General features: G+C 36.2%; 2 protein-coding genes across 3 annotated transcripts in view; one reads left to right on the forward strand and one right to left on the reverse strand.

Moving 5' to 3' along the window:
- The window catches only part of LOC137268760 (zinc finger protein castor homolog 1-like), a 50,529-nt gene extending 31,207 nt beyond the window's left edge, over nt 1-19,322 (reverse strand). The window contains exons 1-2 of one of the 2 annotated variants that reach the window (XM_067803339.1): nt 19,264-19,322; nt 89-1,219 (exon numbers count right to left, since the gene is read on the reverse strand). In XM_067803339.1, the coding sequence (XP_067659440.1) occupies nt 89-1,151 (1,063 nt within the window). In that variant the 5' untranslated portion in view covers nt 1,152-1,219; nt 19,264-19,322. Of the gene's footprint in view, nt 1-88; nt 1,349-19,263 lie in introns of those variants that run through there. The other variant, XM_067803340.1, reaches the window with a different exon arrangement.
- LOC137268800 (threonine-rich protein-like) lies at nt 13,481-13,957 on the forward strand. Its single transcript, XM_067803369.1, has one exon. The coding sequence runs from the start codon at nt 13,481-13,483 to the stop codon at nt 13,955-13,957; it is 477 nt and encodes a 158-aa protein (XP_067659470.1).
- Nucleotides 19,323-20,125: the final 803 nt, after the last annotated feature.

Raw genomic sequence — 20,125 nt, forward strand, 5'->3', positions numbered from 1 at the left:
GGTGCAGATTTCATACCTGAAAACACAGGTAAAGTGTGCTTCCATGTGATGACCTAAAAAACACTCAAATAGAATGCCATAAACTTACCTCCATTAATTTGAGCAAGTTTCTGGAACTGATTGGTGAAGATGCCTTTGCTTGAACCCGGGGACTTCCCAACTTTGTGAGCTGTTTTGGATGATGGTTGAATGTTAGAAGCAGCCCCTTCCATCTGGTCCTGAGGGATTTGGGACTGGTGCTGGTACAATGTAAAGTTTGTAAGAGGTATTTGTTTGGTGACGGAATCAGCAGAACCACCAAAACCATAAATACTGAGCAGTTCATTCATTGTGTTTTTTGCATAGTCCTGAAGAACACGTGCTTCAGCTGACACCATTGGTTTTACAGGAGAATCTGGTGTCAGGGGATTGGCAGAGAGGTCAGCAGCATGATTCGGGGACTCCAACGTTGACTGGAACATGCTCTCTCTGTCACTATCGGCTGATCGAGGGCTACCATTGACGCTTGCATCATCTGCAGTACGACTGACCGACAGGTCAAGGGGGAAACCTGAACTGGCATAGGAACTGGAATTAAATTCTGACTTCTCTAAACATATAGAATCCTCCTTATCACTTGCCATTGAATCTACCTGTGAGGAGGGGTCAAGGTCACCAGGTGAGGTGGCACGAGAACTGTCCACAGACAAGTCTTGAGCAACCAATTCATCTGCCTGTTGTTGGTCTGGTGGAAAGTCTGTGTTCTGATTGTTGATCTCATATGGACCCATCTCATTCTTCCCTGTAATCTCTGAGAATTTGACGTCTTCATACTGGGCTAGATTCCTCGGGCAAGCAGATTTTCGACTTTTCTTGCGACCACTTGATTTTGATGACTTGGGTGTAGCTGCCTGATAAGTTTTGGCTGTGTCTGGTGTTGAAGCAAGAAGAGGTGCAGGTTGTATAATGGGGGTGGACGGAGCAACTGGCTTGAGAGGCACACTTCCGTTGTAGTCAAGGGTCTTCTGGTTGTTGTTGTTGCTTTCTGAGACCTCTGATGGTTCCGAAAGAATGGCCTCATCATTGTTGTTAGAACTCGGCGCGTCTGGAGTGTGGGATTTGAGTTTGGCACAGATGGCATCCAGCTTGCCAAGTTTCAGAGAAAGCGCCATATCAGCAGTTTGACCAAGGGTTATATCTTCTTATGTGGCCAGATCACATGACGAGAGAACTGTACAACCTGTAAATGACAAAAATATTTGTCACATATTTACATTTTCATTCACCCAAATCAAACGTTTCAAAGAGAAAAAAAGACCATTAAAAAAAACAAAAAAACCGCAAAACATAAGTGAAGTGTGGATATAAGCTGCCCAAAGTCAACGAAAAGAAAGATGAAAGTCCTGAGCCATAAGGAAAGTCAGTTAAAATTTCGCATCACATTGGCTATACCTCCAACAAAGCATGACACTTTCGTTAAAAAATATGGTATTTATTCATAACATGAAATGATAAATAATTACATGTTCCCAAAGTGATGCTTCACTGATGTTGGCAAATTATTCAAATGAGTAATATTATCAAATCGTGATGTTATGAATAATGGAAGATGTCGTTTCGTATTGTTCTTGATACACAGCAATCCGGACTGATGATACTGCAACTGACCCATAAGCTTTCAGAATTGAAACATTACACATGGAAAAATAAAGAAATAATGGCAACATTCTATTCCTTGTCATGATGTTAAAATCCAAAACTTAAATCCCTACATGCATTTTACTTTGGGAAAATAACTTTTGCATTTAGTTCTATCAGCCACAAAAAGTTTAACAAACCCCTTCAGAACCCTTCAGGAGTATAAGTACATATGAACACAGTCATGTGTACAAGCCCAAGAGTATACTGTTCTGTAGCTCATATTAAAAAGACTTCAGCACACGCAGTATTTAATAATCCAAACATGAATAGGCGAAATAAGGTGACTTAGTCCAAAATAATTTCAATACGTATGTCATAAGCATGTAGGTGAAATTATCTGTATCTCACACAATTGAAATTTACTCAATAAAACAGAATTATCCTTCAAAATGACATGTTTTCAGCTTCCATGATTCACAACAAATGTTTACAAGATGAAAGAACAACTTCAGAACTAGATTTTCCCATCTATGATGACAAGAATATGGAAAATTATTGGATTTGTCATCCATATAGAGAAACCTACATAGCTGGATGATTAAGCAACAATTACAGGGGCTGGTGTTATTCAGCACCATGTAATTAGCACTACATATATCAATACAATATAAATCACAGTTCTACTAATGTAAGCAATTTGAGTCGATCAACGTCCATTTTCTCACGGACGACATTCTTCCAATAAATTTACCCATAATTCACATGATTCAGATATATTGGATAAACTTTTGACATTCAAAAACTGAGTGAAACTGCAACGAAGCTCATTCCGTGGCACTGGATATATCAATTTTCACCCCAATTTACAGTTTCTCACTAAATTGTGGCAATTTGAATAATTTTCTATTGGAGTCGTATTTTGGTGAAATGTCAACGTGGATTGATGTTTGGTGTATTCACACAGTTGCTGACTGAGCACGCTGCCACATATCAATGCTCAACATTCTTAAATGACATCGTTATGGCAACCATTCATAGCCAAATTATACTAAACAGATCAAATGCAGGTTATTACACTAGCAACAAAGGCTTGGGACTGGACCAGCTGAATTTCTCAGGGAAATTACTCACTTTATAAGAATTTGTCTACATAGGGTTTAGTGCCGACACAATTCCCATGAAATATGTTCTCGCAATGAAATATTTATTAACTCTGAGTTAATATCAGCTCAATTGTAAAATCCATTGACAGCGGCAAGTACTTTCACAAATAAATAATAAAATATTTCCCAGTTGTGGAGTTACATGAAGATGGTGATAGATGTTTCCTTTGCTTGGGTTCACTTTTCCACTGTTCAGCTACTATTACTGTTGTCAGAATGTACAGCTGTTTTTTGTATAAGTAAGTAATATAGAGGGAGCAGCCTACAAGTTACAAATTAGATGGTTTGTTCAAATACTCATGCAGAAATACATGTCAAAACCAACTTAAAAATGCACATTATCTAATGCTGAAACTGGACTCATTTTCTGAATATCAAATGCATATATAAAAGAAGATCTGTGAAGAGGTAATATTAATGAAACTTTAAAACATTTCACTAAGTCAAAAATAAATATTGGTCAATACCAAACAATTGATACCTGATGTTACTTGCTCAAGTCAAAATGACCAAATTTTCAAGTCACCATGGCAACAAACTGCTTCTAACAAATATATAGAGTTTCACACATGTTTTACAGCCTTTTTAACAACCTGTTGTAATTTATTCTAATGAATAAGCAGTCCACTCTAGCTGAAACTTGGTAGATGGCAAACTATCACCAAGGACATTGTGACATAAGATATTCAATTTCTCCAACAACAAAACCAATCTAGTGTGAAATGTGAGCAGGTACTATCACCAAGTTCCAACATAATCAGCCTTACTTTTCCCAAGAGTAAACCCCACAGACGCACAAGGAGTTTCCATGTAGACTGTACAACATAGGCCGACATTACACATATTGATATCTGATGCTATAGTAACGGAGCCTAACACGAAACACATGATGCGTGTCAGGAACACTGTTAATCCTCCCAACAATCGACAAAACTAATCTATAACATCACAATTATTCCCTGTTAAATGGATAAAAACATCAAGCATATCTCACCTCCAAGACAATGGCCAGCACTTAGAAACTATTATTTCACATTAGAAATGCCCGTTCAAATTAACATGACATGAATAGTTTATCCTGGCCACCTCATACCATGGAAACAGAAAGATCTTGCACTTGTTATGGCAACAAAAACATAATAGTCAAGCTCAATTGTTTTTTAACATGAACACACCTACTTTTAGACATTATCCTACAAATGACAAAAAAAATGCACAATCAATGATTTGGTTTGCCTGAATTGATAGGGATATTAACTTTCATGAGATGCCAGTCAAATTAAAGGAAAAGATTGAGTTTCTTAACATATTATGAATAAATGATAATGGTAGTTAATCAAAAGATCACTGGCTACCGCTTGTGCTTCTCTCCATGAGAGGTGAGCTGTCTAGCCTCATGGGTGACATAATGTGAACAGTGTCCTTCATGCACTACATGTAGGGAAACAAAAATGACATTTTGATGAAAAATATCAATCATTCCAATGTTGACACAGAAGCAAAGCCCTTAGCAACAATAACCCAATGTCACAATAACAATATGGTCATGTATACATGCAACATGCTAATATGCATTCAAAACTTAAAAATTCTTTCATGAATTTGAAATAGAATGAATAGATGTTACTACAGCATAAGTTTTTTGTAGAAATCTTACAAAAGTCTCAAACTTCAAAAACTATTCCAAACTACTATTTCGAAACCCTTTTGGGCACAGGTTGCTACAAAATTGATTATTTTAGCATATGTGACTTATATGAAGGACATGCAGATTCATGTTTAACAGAATAATTACAAAGTTTCCATCATGTACGCTTTCCAGTAATACAAACAAAAATGGTAGTTGAACAAGTCTGTGAAAAACATACCATATTAAATAATATTCCATGAATATTGACAACAAATGTAATTGAACTTAATGAGTGAGACGATTTGCCTAAGAGCACTTGTGGAAGCTCAAACCAGAATAACACCAAGCTGGTCCAACTCACCACAGCACAGCTATCTCGTAGCCAACAAAACCCAGAAAGACAAGACTTCTCCAAATATCAAAGTACATAAAGTTAGCAATATCAGTGAGGCTCCTCCTCTGTTCATATATCTACACAACTATCGGGGCAACTATGCCTGTGGCAACACAACTAGGGACACTGGCAGCCAATTTTTATAGGCTTTCCATACCACTAGTTTCCTGCCATAGAAACATGGTTTATACAGGAAATTCCAACACAGGCTTGAGTCTCCCTATCCAGGTTACCGCAGTAAATGCAATTGTGAGACAAAAGTAGCTAAACTGACATGGGATCCCCACACTAGCTTTAGGGCCTAATCCTGTCAATTATCACAATATGACCTTTTTAAAATCTGTTCATTTCCTCAAAGTGATCCGTCAATGTCAACCTGTCATTGCCACCAGTGGTCAGTCACTCTGTGCCTCAAATATTCCTCACAATGACTGCATTTTTTGCCACAAAGGTTATTGCCCATTCATGTGTATTCATTTGGGTGTTAAACTCACACCACATTCATAAAACAAGTATAATGTTGATATGACATGGTGAACTGGATGAGCAAATGACATGCAAGAAGACAATCACTTGTCTCTCCTTAATGACAATATCCCCCTTCACCCAGTAACATCCAAAGGTAATTATAAACACTAAGGTAAAGAAACCATTTTGTTAGCTTCCAAAATACTAATATTAAAGTTTTCAATCAAAACTTAAACAAGTTCATTCAAGTCCATTGTAGTCTGAATTAGCCATCTGATATGATTCTAGATCTACCATAAATAAAGTTTTAAAATAAAACCCAGATCCCTTACTGCCAAACCAATTAGAATTAAACACTAAAATCGATGCAAACTGATTTTCTAAAATTATATATATACAATCTGTTAGATATCAACTGACATTTCAGACAAAACATACTTTCATTACCACCATCACATTCTCACCTATCACTTCTTTCCATTTCTCCTACCTTTCTAGGGAAACATACTTGACCTGACCAAATATTGTTGAAAATCCACTTTTCAACAGGCTCCACAATATAACCACACTAATCCTGTGAAATCAGGGTTTTTAAGCTTGTGAGTAACTCTACACCTCCGACACATTTAACTAATTCACACACATGAACCTGCTCACAGGTGAATATCATAACAAGGTCAAACTGTCTAAAACACTGCTTCTTGAGCAAACTTGACTGCTGATACACCATGAATATATTATATACACAACAGTACAAAACCTAAGGAACATGAAATAATTACAGCAGCGACAAAGGAAACCCCAAACAATGAACTTTACATAATGTATATGATGTGGCATTTAAGGCATGACATTTATCTGTATAATTCTGATATAATGCATGTATTTAACGAATTGTGAAATCACATGCACTTATAACAATGACTCTTTAAGCTATCACATGACCCAATAAGTACCAAAGCACTGTGACAAACTGTTACCTTTCAATGTATCACGATGACTATCTTACCGGTATGATTGACTGCTAAGATAATTCCAGATTCACAGAAATACACCTAACCTCCTCCTCATCCAAGAATCACAAACACACTGAATCACCTAACAACATTTGCTTAAATATAAACTTTTACAAAGAAAACAACCAAAGCTGACTCAAAAGGGCATCAGTAGTATAATATGTTCTTTAGAAAAAGATTAAGAGATAATCACATTAATCTGGGTAATTAAGTAAGTAATTAAGCTGACACTGAACAGAGACTAATTAAAAGTAAGAGGTTAGAGATAATCCTCAACTATCACAACACACCAATCCAGTCATAGCATTGCAGATGGGGGAGACAATGATTAGCATAGAGGACAATAGGGATCATTATTCTGGTGCTTTACAGGGCTTAATTCCTTGGGGCTTTCACTGGGGATAGGGGTTGAAGCATATGACAGATGGGATGAAATAACAATCACACAAGTGGGGTAATTAGGGATGATGGTAGACAGGTTTATAGTGTATGTATAGATCCTGTATTTATTTACAGCATGTGTCAACACTGTGACAAATGCTTATATGGAAAAAGAGTTAATTTGTTACAAAACCACGAATGTCACCACAATTTGTTTCTAACAAACATACAAACAATTTGTATGTTTTGGCTAGATTGCACCAAAGTACCAGAATCTGCAAACTGACCCAAATATGCCCTTCATAAAGGTTTCAGGGAATTCATAATGATTATATGCACTTTTAAAGGCAAGCCGTGCAGCAACGAAAAAGGTTTAGTATTTAGTTTAGTAATACATATAGATGACCATGTGCTGTGTACAGTTAAATCCTGATGAGTCGAATGCTGGTGTCTCGAATATTATGCATAGCTCGAAGTACCTGTTGGTCCCGACCATTTTTTCTGCCATCATAGACATACGCATGTCTCAAAGACATGATAAGTCGAATTTAATACTTGGTCCCTAGTGATTCGACTCATCAGGATTTGACTATACTTATTTATTATTCAACATTTTATAGGGATAATCATATGATATTCATATGTATATATACACTTGACATACTATGAGAATCATTTTTCATCACAAATGATCTAAAGATCCCTACTGAAAGTGGAGTAGTCATATATGCATTCTTCCGTGAATCACATTATAACACAAGTCTGGTAACAGAACCATACAAGCATTACTCCTGAAGTGCAAATACAAAATGGACCTTGTCTTATATTACACAAAAGAACGTAAAGATCATCAGTCATGACAGATTAACTAAAGTAAGAATCAATGCTCTTGACATATTTTGAGTAGCATATATAAGACAAAACTGTAAAGAATTTAAGAAAACACTAACATTGTTAGAACCAGAATATAACAGATACAGAAATTACTCGTAAAACATGAATGTATGTTAAGGATCTGCACCACCCACTGACTTTGGGGTCTGCAACAAATGCCAGAAAACAGCTTGGGATGGCATTTGGTATTGGCCAAAAGTTTGGACAAGTTTGCGTAATGGCAAAGGTAAATTTCAATGAATAATTATTATGAAAATCTATTGACTTACTAGTGCACTGAATACATATTCAGCACTTATTTAAACTGTACTTAAGTTAGCAATACTGACTATGTCACCAAAGAACTCAATCAACCATCACTTCTTAAAAAATAGTGACACACATTTATAATGCAAAATCAACTCCAACTCAAAATATAAAACAGTTTTTTCATCACTCTCAACCATCATGTCCAAACACATCAAATCACATTTAAACTTGCACGTCATCATCTTATCATCTTATGCCTGAAATTCCTGAACAATTCAATTTGATTTCTGTGACAACTCTGCCAAATATTACAAAATATGAAAGAACCATTTCAAACATTTTCAGTACACTTATGAAACAGAAAACACACTGAGTACAATATTTCATAACTTTGTACAATTTTTATACATAAACATTCAAGTACCCATACTGTATCAACAGCACTGAATAAACACACAGTGCAAACACAACTATGGAGTCAAACACTGTCCTTGAGAAACATATATAACTATTTCACCTTTAAAAAGCTAATTCAATATGTCAAAGTACTGAACACACGATTTCTAAGTCAAATAATACATCCACCATGAATACCACCAACCATACAAAAGAATTCTTATCAAATTTGGCAAAATTTCAAATTTCCTTTGGACAACTATTCAGCAAAGCATGAAAATAATAAATGCTTTGGAAGAATGCACATGCCTTAAATTTCTCTCAAACGTATCATTTCTGAGGTTCGTAGGTCGGAACAGTAATCCCAGATGAAAGAACACTGAGGATAGGACAAACTCATCTGTACACATAGCGACTTACCTCATTCATCGTGTGGCGGATAATGTTTGATAAATAAATGTTAAAATGTGGGTCAGGCAGTAATATGATAAAATATGTGCACTGAGTCCAAGAAGTGTTTGTGTTGTGACACAGCCTCATATCATGTTTAGGATTTTATAATTCCCTAAAAAAGAAACAAATATATGACTTAGCATAACAACCAAGCTATTGGCTGGTTTGACCTGGCACACTGTTGTAAGTTATGGTGGATATTGCATATAAAAGGGACAGGTAAAAATTATAAAAAAATATCATTATTCAGGATGTCAGGTTATTCTGCTTGGATTAATCTCTGTGAAATAACAAGTATACTACAATAACAATCAATCTCACAAACAAATTTTACTTAAATCTTACATCTAGTGATATTTTAAGAAATGTACTTAAGTCTCCAAGTAAAATTTAATACAAGCATGTGAGTAGAATGGGTTGACAGCAGTCAGAAAATACATAAAATACTTATAAAACATTAATGTATGTTAAGGATCTGCACCATACATTGACTTTGGGGTCTACAGAAAATGCCAGAAAACAGCTTGGGATGGCATTTGGTATTGGTTAAAGTTTGGACAAGTTTGTGTGATGGCAAAAGTATCCTCTGGGCTAACAGAATTACAAACATTTTCAGGCAATGAATTTCTATATGCTCCCAGTATGACACGTTGTAGACGTTTTCCATCCCTGAAGACACTGAACATGGTCTGTCTAATTATGCGTGAATCTGAAAAAAACTGACTGATTTTGGAAATAGTATTAGATAGTATTAGATAGTATGAACAAAAAATTGAAATAAATTATCATAGTGAGAACACAGGCTGTGAAGATCTGACAGTGCTACTACAACCCTAAAAGAGCTAGAGCTCATGGGAAGAATGAAGGAAATTCTATGACACATACAACAACCTTGGGATGTGGATTCGGAATGACATGAAGGATGATGACAGCAAAGAAATCAACATAAACCAGAAAACTATTCTTGGAAAATCATTGCACTTGTCTACGACTCAACCTACAGCCTTTTTACCAAATCTATAAAACACCAGTTAACAGTCATAAACATTGTTCAAGATAAAGCCTTGATCTTTACAAAATGATACCAAAAGACAAGTTTGGGCAAGTAAAGGCTGACATTTTAGGCACTGATCATTATATACATTTGTCATTTGTGGAAAGTCACAGATCCACACTCGTGGATAAAGAGTCACCCCTCCCATCGTTACAACACCTTATCAGCACCTTGTGAACTAAATCCCATATTACACCATCTGCTTATTAGGGAGAGAACCTTATTTGGAATAGCCTTCATTGTGATATTTAGATCTTCCCTATCTTACACTATGAGGTCACATACTTACATCTAAAGCACTTGATCTGAGCATGAAGATAACTGCACAGTTTGATAGTAACACAATATTACTGGCTAATAATCTATCCAGGTGCAAGCCATCATATTTTGTGCCCGTGACAGGGCCAAAGGAGAAATCTGGTGATTGATACACCAGGCATTCTGTTTGAATACCACAAACCATATGTATGTCTATTTATCATTCCTGATCCCATGCCTTGTAAAACACACATATGGCAAAAATGGAGATAGACCTTGGCTGGCATGCCTTTGATGACAGAGGTTATTTTTCAAAATAATTCATCCTATTGTTAGTCTTTCATTTGTTTTAACATCACTGGGAAAACAGTTGGAAAAACTACACTTGAAATGTAAATTGTATTGTGACTTTGTGTTTCAATACAGATTACAAAATGCAAATAAACATGAAAATATCATTAACAGTGAGTGCTCTGAGGTAAGCATGCAAACCTCTTGTCAATCAAATGCATGTATTCTAATATACGTCTAACATCAAGTACACTTCACTGTTCTATTACACACTGCAAACATATTAAGAACAATGAATAAAAAATGTTAATATATGAAAATACATCTTCTATGAGATTATATGAGATCATTTTGTTTAATATCTAATTAGCCTGTACATACAATACCTCTTCCTCCCGAACAGCAATTTCTCACAGGCTAATTTGATGCCTATGCCATTTTTAAAAAAAGAGATGAAACAAAGGTAACAGAACTACCCCCTGGAGTGTGAAACGACCCTTTAATAGAAAGAGGAATTTTGACTATTCCGTTTAATGAGACGATGCTGTTGCATCGTCAACTCCGGGCTCCAGTCAGAGAAATATTGCCTCAAAAAGTGAAATGTAAATATTTATCCAACATTGTCTTAATCAATACCCACAAGATCTGTGTTTACAAGGATTTCTGAGCAAATCATTATATCAACATGTCATTACCCAAACACATTCATGAAATTTTACAGATTTTTAACCACTGTCCGTAATCTGTATATGATATTTTGGTCAAATCAGACAATGAATAAAAATTTCAAGCAGCAAGAGATTAGAATAACACTAAAAAGAAGCAATTTCAACATGTCAACTATCTGCTTAACAAACATCATTGGGGGATGGGACAAGCATCAAATGAAAATAGACAGAGAAATGAAGGTTAATTTCATTCCATAATTATTGCTTGTTAATCTTCATGTCACACAATTTGACAGTGAGGAGGAAAACAGAATCTAAATACTTCCACAGCACAGATTCATGAAAGACATGGATTCCCTTGAAACTTACTTCCTAAAGTTTTTATAGGGAAATATTAGACTTGATGTCAAATCATGAATTTTATCTTTCATTAACTTCCTTGATCACATTCTGCAGAATTTCTTTTTCTGGACAGGAACAGGATATCATTTTTTCAACCTTGGATTCACTTGTAGTAATATATTACTAACTTTGCTAATTTTACTTGAATGTGCTAATGAACATAAAGACAGGTTGCTTCCTCATACATAGTGCTGCTCAAACATCAACAATTCAAACTAAGAAACACTTATGAACAAGGGCAGCAACACTCTTAACACTTGTTGAATGCAGATAAAAAGGCTGCCTGATGATATCACTATACAGTATCTGTAATAATACTACACTTGGGGAAATAAGATTAAATATTTCAATAAAAAGTTTATTGAATCGTGTATAAACTTGTACATACACTGCTTGAATGTTGTTGTTTTTTTTAACACATGCTTTATAAAGCATACAATGCGAAGCAGATTACAACAGCCTTATGCCATTTATATATCACCTTCAAGTTCCTTAATATGAACTGAAAATTTTGGCGTAGATCATTACACTTTGGAACTCACTCATCACAGAATTCTGAACCATTTCTTCATCTGAACTTTTCATACACAAACTTATTAATTTTCAATTAAAATTTTGTGTTTATTTGGTTTTTTTCAATTTAGTGTGTTGAAAGGTATCAGTTGAGGAGATCACATATATCATTTTGTTTGTCCACTGAAAATGTTAACTTTGCAACAAACTTTTTGACGTAAAAATCACAAAATTTGCTTGTACCAAGGTAAGGTTTTGCTCTACAAACATAATTTTTTTGCATTGATACAGCAACTATAGTGGCTTAGAAAGCACAGTTGTATGTCTTTTTATGCCTTACTTAAAACTTTCTGCACAAAAAAAATCCACTGTAACAGAAATATTTGTCAATACTGCTACCAAAAAGGAACATGGCTAAAACATGAATTCCCTCAAGTCATGCCCAGTGGCCACTTCCTGTCTGGGTCCTTTCACTTCCTGTCTTCAAAATGGCAGCATGAAGAATTTCAGCTCTGTTCAGTTGAGTCATATTTAAACTCAAGGTAAATAGCATTATGAATCTATGAATTGTGCGTGTCAAAACTATCACAAAGATTTCAAAGAGAAAGAACATTAATGCTCCTTCACCTTTAAGTGATTGAAAATGTCACAAAAAAATTGCTAATTGTGACGTGTGCCTTTTTGTCTTAGGGGACCATTAATTGTATTTAATTTTAATAGGTATATAAGAACATCAATACCTTTACAGTCAATACAGCAACCATCTATAAAATGGCAGCTTTGACACACAGGGTAACGATGCTGAGTTTTAATTGATTTTATGATACAAAGACACAAATATGAGATGTCAGACTCTTAATGTGGTGTTTTATAGTACCATTATTGAAAGCAACTAAAACACATCTGCTTTCTTTCGGCTATATATAATGATTTATGGAAGATATTGAAATTCATCGTCAGTCGTGATGAAATTGGTAGTGGTTATTGAAAAAATAGTTAATTTGTGTAAAAATATTAATCTGTGCTTATTCTTAGTAGGCAGTGACTAAAGGTTGTTGTCATCTTTTTAGCTATGATAATTGCTCACTGTCTTAAAGATGAAAAGTCTAAACAAAGAATGTTTTAATAAAGGTGGATACTATTATTGGTAACAGTCTGGACGAATATGGTAGCAGCGGTGATATATTTTCCAGATATGGAACAATTTGTTGTTGTTCATGCAATCAATCACAGCTTTCTCTTGATGAATCAAATTATCATCTAAGAAGTGGAAGAAAAAACATTAGTTTGAAATTGCCAAGGTTCAGTTGAAGAAGATATCAGGTGTACCTTTGATAGTTGAGGTAGCATTGACATAACTGGTGATAGTTTTGACACACAGGGTAGCGGTATTGAGTTTTTGTTGATTTTGATGATAAATAGAAATAAATAGCCCAGGGTCCATCAGTTACCGACTCTCCCAATGTAGTCCAGCATCCATCAGTTACCAAGGTTCCCTCTGTACTTCAGGACCCATCAGCCACCATGGCTCCCACTGTACTTCAGGACCCATCAGTCACCATGGCTCTCTGTATTCCAGGACCCATCAGTCACCAAGGTTCCCTCTGTATTCCAAAAGCCATCAGTCAACATGGCTCCCACTGTAGTCCAGGACCCATCAGTCACCATGGCTCCCACTGTAGTTCAGGACCCATACGTCACCATGGCTCCCTCTGTATTCCAGGACCCATCCGTCACCAAGGCTCCCACTTTAGTTCAGGACCCATCAGTCACCATGGCTCCGACTGAAGCTCAGTACTATCAGTTACCAAGGTACGCTCTGCAGGACCCATCAGTCACCATGGCTCCCACTTTAGTTCAGGACCCATCAGTCACCATGGTCCCCACTGTAGTCCACGACCCATCAGTCACCATGGCTCCCACTTTTGTTCAGGACCCATCAGTCACCAAGGTTCCCACTTTAGTCCAGGACCTATTAGTCACCATGGCTCCCACTTTAGTCCAGGACCTATTAGCCACCACGGGTTTCACTGTAGTTCAGGACCCATCAGCCACCATGGCTCCCACTTTAGTTCAGGAATTATCAGTCACCATGCTCCCACTTTAGTCCAGGACCTATTAGCCATCATGGCTCCCACTGTAGTCCGACCTATTAGCCACCAAGGCTCCCACTTCAATTCAGGACCCATCAGTCACCATGGCTCCCACTTTAGTCCGACCTATTAGCCACCGAGACTCCCACTTTAGTTGAGGACCCATCAGCCACCATGGCTCCTACTGCAGTCCAGGACCCATCAGCCACCAAGGCTTCCACTGTAGTCCACAACCTATCAGCCACCATGGCTCCCACTGTAGTCCATGACCCATCAGCCACCATGGCTTCCACTGTAGTTCAGGACCCATCAGTCACCATGGCTTCCACTGTAGTCCGACCTATCAGCCACCATGGGTCCCACTGTAGTCCAGGACCCATCAGCCTCCATGGCTCCCACTGTAGTTTAACCTATTAGCCACCAAGGCTCCCACTTTAGTTAAGGACCCATCCGACGGTAGCTCAGAACCCATCAGTCACCAAGACTCCCACTTAAGTTCAATACCAATCAGTCACCAAGGCTCCCACTGTAGTCCATGACTCCTCAGTTACAAGTGACCAGAAATCAGACAATGTTACTGGATGCAGAAATTTTCTGAACTTACAGAAACCATGCCAAAGCCAGACGATCTTCTTGGTAAATATGTGGTTGTCTTATATGATGGTAATCTTTATCCAGGAAAGGTACTGGATGTTGAGTGTATGCATCAAATCATGAAAATAAGAAACTGTTTCCTTTGGCCAACATGTATGTTGGTACAGCTATGATGATGTGTAGGCAGTTATTCCTGAGCCATCAGCCATCGTGGGTTTTAGATATCAAAGAGCGGATACAAAGATATGGAATGTTATTTCCAAATACCTTGACATGTGTTAACTTCAAATTCATGTGTTAGTTTCAAGAAGAGTTTATTCATGTTTTGAAATTAGCATATTAGCATATATCTTTTAACATATGTTGCAGAGTTTTGGTTAACATGTTAAGTGTTAAATGTTCTAAAACAACTTTTGATATGCATCAGGTTCTTTATATTGACAGATCTTTAACACAAGAAATTTAAAGTGAAAAATCCATACTTGTGGAGAGACCAATAATGCAGTTTGTTCATCCTGCTTCCATATTTGTCAATAACTGCTACCAACACAAGAGTAACACACAATACAAATGTTTATTATATACTGACCAAAATTTATCAAGCTGGTTTTCAAGACACTAGGTATCAAATTAATTTCATGAAAACCTTTTCATTAATCTCAAAATATCCATCTAGAATACAACTTGTACTCATGGAAGTCAAGATTGTCACCAGTCAGGTCAATACTGTCATCACTGAAGTCAATACTTTTACCATCAATGCATACTTCATGTAGTATTATGCTGACAGTGAACAGAATATTGTTGTAATAACATCAATTGTTATGGTTTTCATAATTTTTTTATAATTTCAAACTGATTTTTGTATAACAATCAATCATTCAGGAAGATTCTCAAGCAACAGAGTTTGAAAGTCAACACTGTCACGAACGAGTCATTACTGTTACCAAAGCTGTCATCAACTGCCACTTATACAAAAATGGTGATATAGGGAAAAATAAAATATCTTAAGACTGTATTGTTTTCATATACATTGAGTAAGTTTCAGTATAATGATATGTGAAACTGCTCGCATACAATATGTTTGGAAGGGTTAAATCTGAAAATGTTGCATTTCCAAACTTGAGGCTATCATTATTTTCAAATTAAAGACAGTGATGAGTGAACTATTTGATTCATCATACTATTTCAAAGACTTAAAACATAAAGTTCATCTTTAGTTACACACGTTACAAAGACAAAATTCTCTTTGTGCATGTTCAGTTTTACTGTTTCAAACTTTTCTTCTGGTAGCAGTATGGACATTTCCAAATCATTTATGTCAAAGTTATGATAATTTCTTGGTTATTACTTAAGGTCAAACTTGCATATTTCTTGTTCAGAATGTTCAATTTTCAAACTATACCATGTCATAAGACAAGTGTATTTCCTGTACAGTGGTTTACTCTGAAGCATTTTTTTTTTAAAAATGTCCTGAAGGTTGAGACAAAGTACAAAGGGCAAATTTACTTTATGGAGAAGACTATGAATATGACTTGACACATTACAATTATGTGCGGGTTGGAAACACCTCTAAACATCACAGACTTAAGTTTTACACTGCCAGTGACAGGTGATACTGACAAGGCCATTTAGCTACCAAAGAAATCTGACAGAAATGGCCAATATCTTTCTGTAACTCTGTCAAAAGAGATTTTGAACAATGTAAAGAAATATTTCAAACTTCGACTTTCTGGAATTGGTTTTAGCATCTCTGTGACTCTGACCAAAGACAGCTTTCAAGTTTTAAGAAACTGTTTCATCCATTTGATGACTGTCTGTGGATGAGGACTCATGAACATGGGAATGTCAACAAATAAATGACAGAATGATTGATGAATTAGTGAGAGAATTTGAAAATGACAGAGAAATAAAAGTGAATATCTGAGAAAATAACCATGAGAATGGACAAGTAAGTGAGAATTACTGAGAAAATGAGCCCTGAATGAATGAGAAAATAAGTGAATGAGAGAAAAGCTGAATGTATGAGTAATCAGAAAACATGTGAATGTATAAGTTAGAGAATGAACAAATGAATGAATGAATGAATGAATGAATGAATGAATGTGATCAAGGGAATGAGAGCATGAGAATGGATAAAAGAAAGGAAGAATGTGAAGAATAAAGTAGTGGGCACATTTACTGATTACACGACCAGATGCAGAAACTGTTTGACCTTTTAATAGGTTGCTCCTCTTAAAATAGCATTGTAATGACAGTGTGTAACTCTGATGAGTAAGTGGAAATTAACACAATTGAAAAATGTAAGTGAAAGAACTAGGGTGAATGTGATGAACTGAAGAACAAAGGACAAATGGAATAAATGAGGGAGTTTAGTTTTACTCCAGTTAGCAATATTCCAACAATATCATGGCAGCGGGCACCAGAAAAGTGGTTCACACATTGTACTCATGTAGGGAATCGAACCTGGGTCTTCAGCGTCACAAGCCAATATTTTAACCACAAGGCTACCCCACTGCCTCTTGAACAAAGGAGACGAACACGCTGGACAACATCAAGGACATTGGCATAGTAGCATGAAACCCTGATCTGCTGGGTAGACAAGTAAATGCTTTAACCTCTAGGCTATCCCACCACCCCCGAATGGAAGAACGAGGGACTGAATCAGGAAACATGTGACTAAATGAGAGCATGTGATGAGAAATGAAAGGGAGAGTGTGGGGCAGATTGAAAGAAAAGATGAACAATGAGGACTGGCCAAAACAATAAAGGAAAAGTGTTGATGGCAGAGAGTAATGGGAGGACCATGTACAAGACAGAGTGAACATGTGACAGAATTTTACACCAATTCTAAAATGTAATGAAGCATATCACAAATGACAAATAGTATCCACAGACAGAATAAAACCCATATCCACCCTGTCATAAGCAAATACATTAACAATTGGACCTCTAAAAACTGGTGAGAATTGACAACCATCAGCTTGGTCAAAGACAACGCATTTCTTTAGTAATCTATTTCACTGCAGTATAAAAGGATAACATGACAATGACATAAGTAAATCAATACATTCAAGTGAAGGCTACAAATAAAGATAACTATGGTTAAAACAAACACAAAAAAGAAATTCAGCTTATTATATCAATCAATTTGTTTTGAGAGTGCTAATCAAAAACATGGTTTACATTTCTTAAATAAATCATCTGTGTATCCCTCAAATATTCTGACTGCAACTTATTCAAAGAGAACAAACAGTAGGGCAGCCCTGCTCCACCTTCCCAATAACCCTCAACCACTCTCTTATAATACTTCACACAGGACCAAGTTGTAAGTAAGTAATTGCAGTAATGCTGTCATCTGTCCATCAAATACAATGTTACTTTCACACACTGTGCGTGACAAGCACCAGGCAGTCAAGCCAGCCCTACACTAATTTAAAGAGCTCATTTCACAAAATGAAATATTGTTTCCTGTGAATTTCAACAAATTTGATGAACTTTTTCCTCTCTTTTTTTCCCAGCATCTCGACGTGAAGAGCTGTATTTGGTAATTGTTACAAATGCTGGATATATGGTTTCGCATTACAAGATTTCCTTGAAACTAGTTTGCACTATGCTTCATCCTCCTCAACATCCTCTCATACCTTATCATCAGTGTTTCCCAGCCATTATACACTAATTAGCATTTTCTTCAACAATATGTCCCTTAACTCAACAATAGGTGCTTATTAACAAGAATTTTTCAGCATATATTTTCCTTTCCACAATTGTGAGTCATGGGTCACCAGGGTCATCAATTAATGTACATGTGTATGTTTTTACTTGTTTGCAACAAATGACATGCTTCAGAGTTTCAGTCTGTCTAATAGACAAAAGTGGTATTTCACAAGTCAATGTCACATGTCCTTCATGAATGTTAGTCTCTGTCAAGTGGACATGTAAATTTCCAACCCTATTTAGATTACAGCATCCAAAAATTTTCAAATCATCCAAAACGAACAACATTCTTTAGATATTTGAAACACTTGTCAAAATACTTCCATCATGTTACTGAATAATTTCAAAACATGTAATCCTATTATGATACTATTACACATTCTTAAACTAAACATATCCTCGTAATGCAGATGTTCATCATTAATGTCACACACATTTTGGCAGCAGATATTTTAGAAATGAACACAACTGAACCTAAACAGAAATAATTCATATCCAAAGGAAATATGACTAGTCATGCTGCTGATGGTGAAAATGAAATATTTCAGCGAATATATTGTAAAGTTGAGTCCCACCCTCTAATATGAACATGAGATGAAAGGAGTGTCATGGTTATATAAAAAGTATTTTTCTACAATACCATAACACACATGAATGCCTGAATCATGGTTCAGTCAAATGAATGCTTCATACAAATGAAAATATGTCTAAAAATCAATTACAGTGTTACCAAGTGCAGATTCTAATTGCTACCTCCTATGTCTTGCTTGGCTGAACATAGAGAAGAACCACTATTCTTGAAACATCTTCAAATCACTTAAACCATATCTATTGATATGCTCTACAATTAGCAAACCTGGAAGACAAACATAGGTAACTATCTAATTAGGACACCTGGGCAACTATTTATCATAATCTTAAGAGTCACCACAAATATCTATGACAACCAGGTTACGGGACCATTTACCCTGTCTTAAGCCAAGATAGGAAATGTCAACAAACTGTTTACCTGGGATAGGAAACTGTCCGAAGACCCACAACCGTCGGACCATCCAACGTTCAGTGCGTGTGTCCACCGGACCACGACTGCAAGACTACAACTCTTCCGTCTTAACTCTCCATACAACACAGGTAGCCCAACCTGGAAAATGGGTGGTAACCATGGCAACCACCACAATGCACCAGGTTGGGCATGCATAAATAATACTTTGTTGCTATACCAGCCAGAAGTCAAATGCTAAGTAAATGATGAAATTAACAGAAATCAATGGTAAATACAGACCAGCCTTGCGCTCAATTGATCTTGCACAAAACACCTATTGTGCCAGAGATACAGTCAGAAATTATCAAAAGCCTGGAATATTCATGCTCAGCTGTAGCAATAACGTCCTCAGCACTAAGTATCAGAAATTGCATTGATATCAGAAAAACAATACCAGTGTAAAATTAGATAGGACAGTAATCACATATATAAATGAAATTAAACAATTGGGAACCAGATCAATAAACTATTTATTCACTAACATCTTGTTCTTGGTAATATTCTTCACGATAATCTTTTATAAGTCTACATAGCCATGACAGACAGCAATAAAATAAGGAAATATTTTCTCTAAAAGGCAGAGAAGGTATTTTTTATTGAGTAAACCAATATACCTGTCAAACTAATATCAGTGAACTAGTCACTGTGGTATTGTTGAGTTCCCAATGGCAACTAGTGGAGAGCTAAATTGGGCACTTAGTAAATCATGACTACTTGAGGCACGCTGTTAAATGCAAGACTTGTCCCAAATAAGCTAAAACAGCATTCCCTACCTAGGCAGTATAGGTTCATGCTGATTTGGTCCACTGCCAACAGACAAGAATGATAG

This window comes from Haliotis asinina, chromosome 16 (assembly GCF_037392515.1).
Source record: "Haliotis asinina isolate JCU_RB_2024 chromosome 16, JCU_Hal_asi_v2, whole genome shotgun sequence".
Taxonomy (NCBI): Eukaryota; Metazoa; Mollusca; class Gastropoda; order Lepetellida; family Haliotidae; genus Haliotis; species Haliotis asinina.

What these genes read in the sequence shown, in the direction of transcription:
- LOC137268800 (XM_067803369.1), top strand. Translation starts at nt 13,481, where the DNA reads ATGGCTCCCACTGTAGTCCAGGACCCATCAGTCACCATGGCTCCCACT.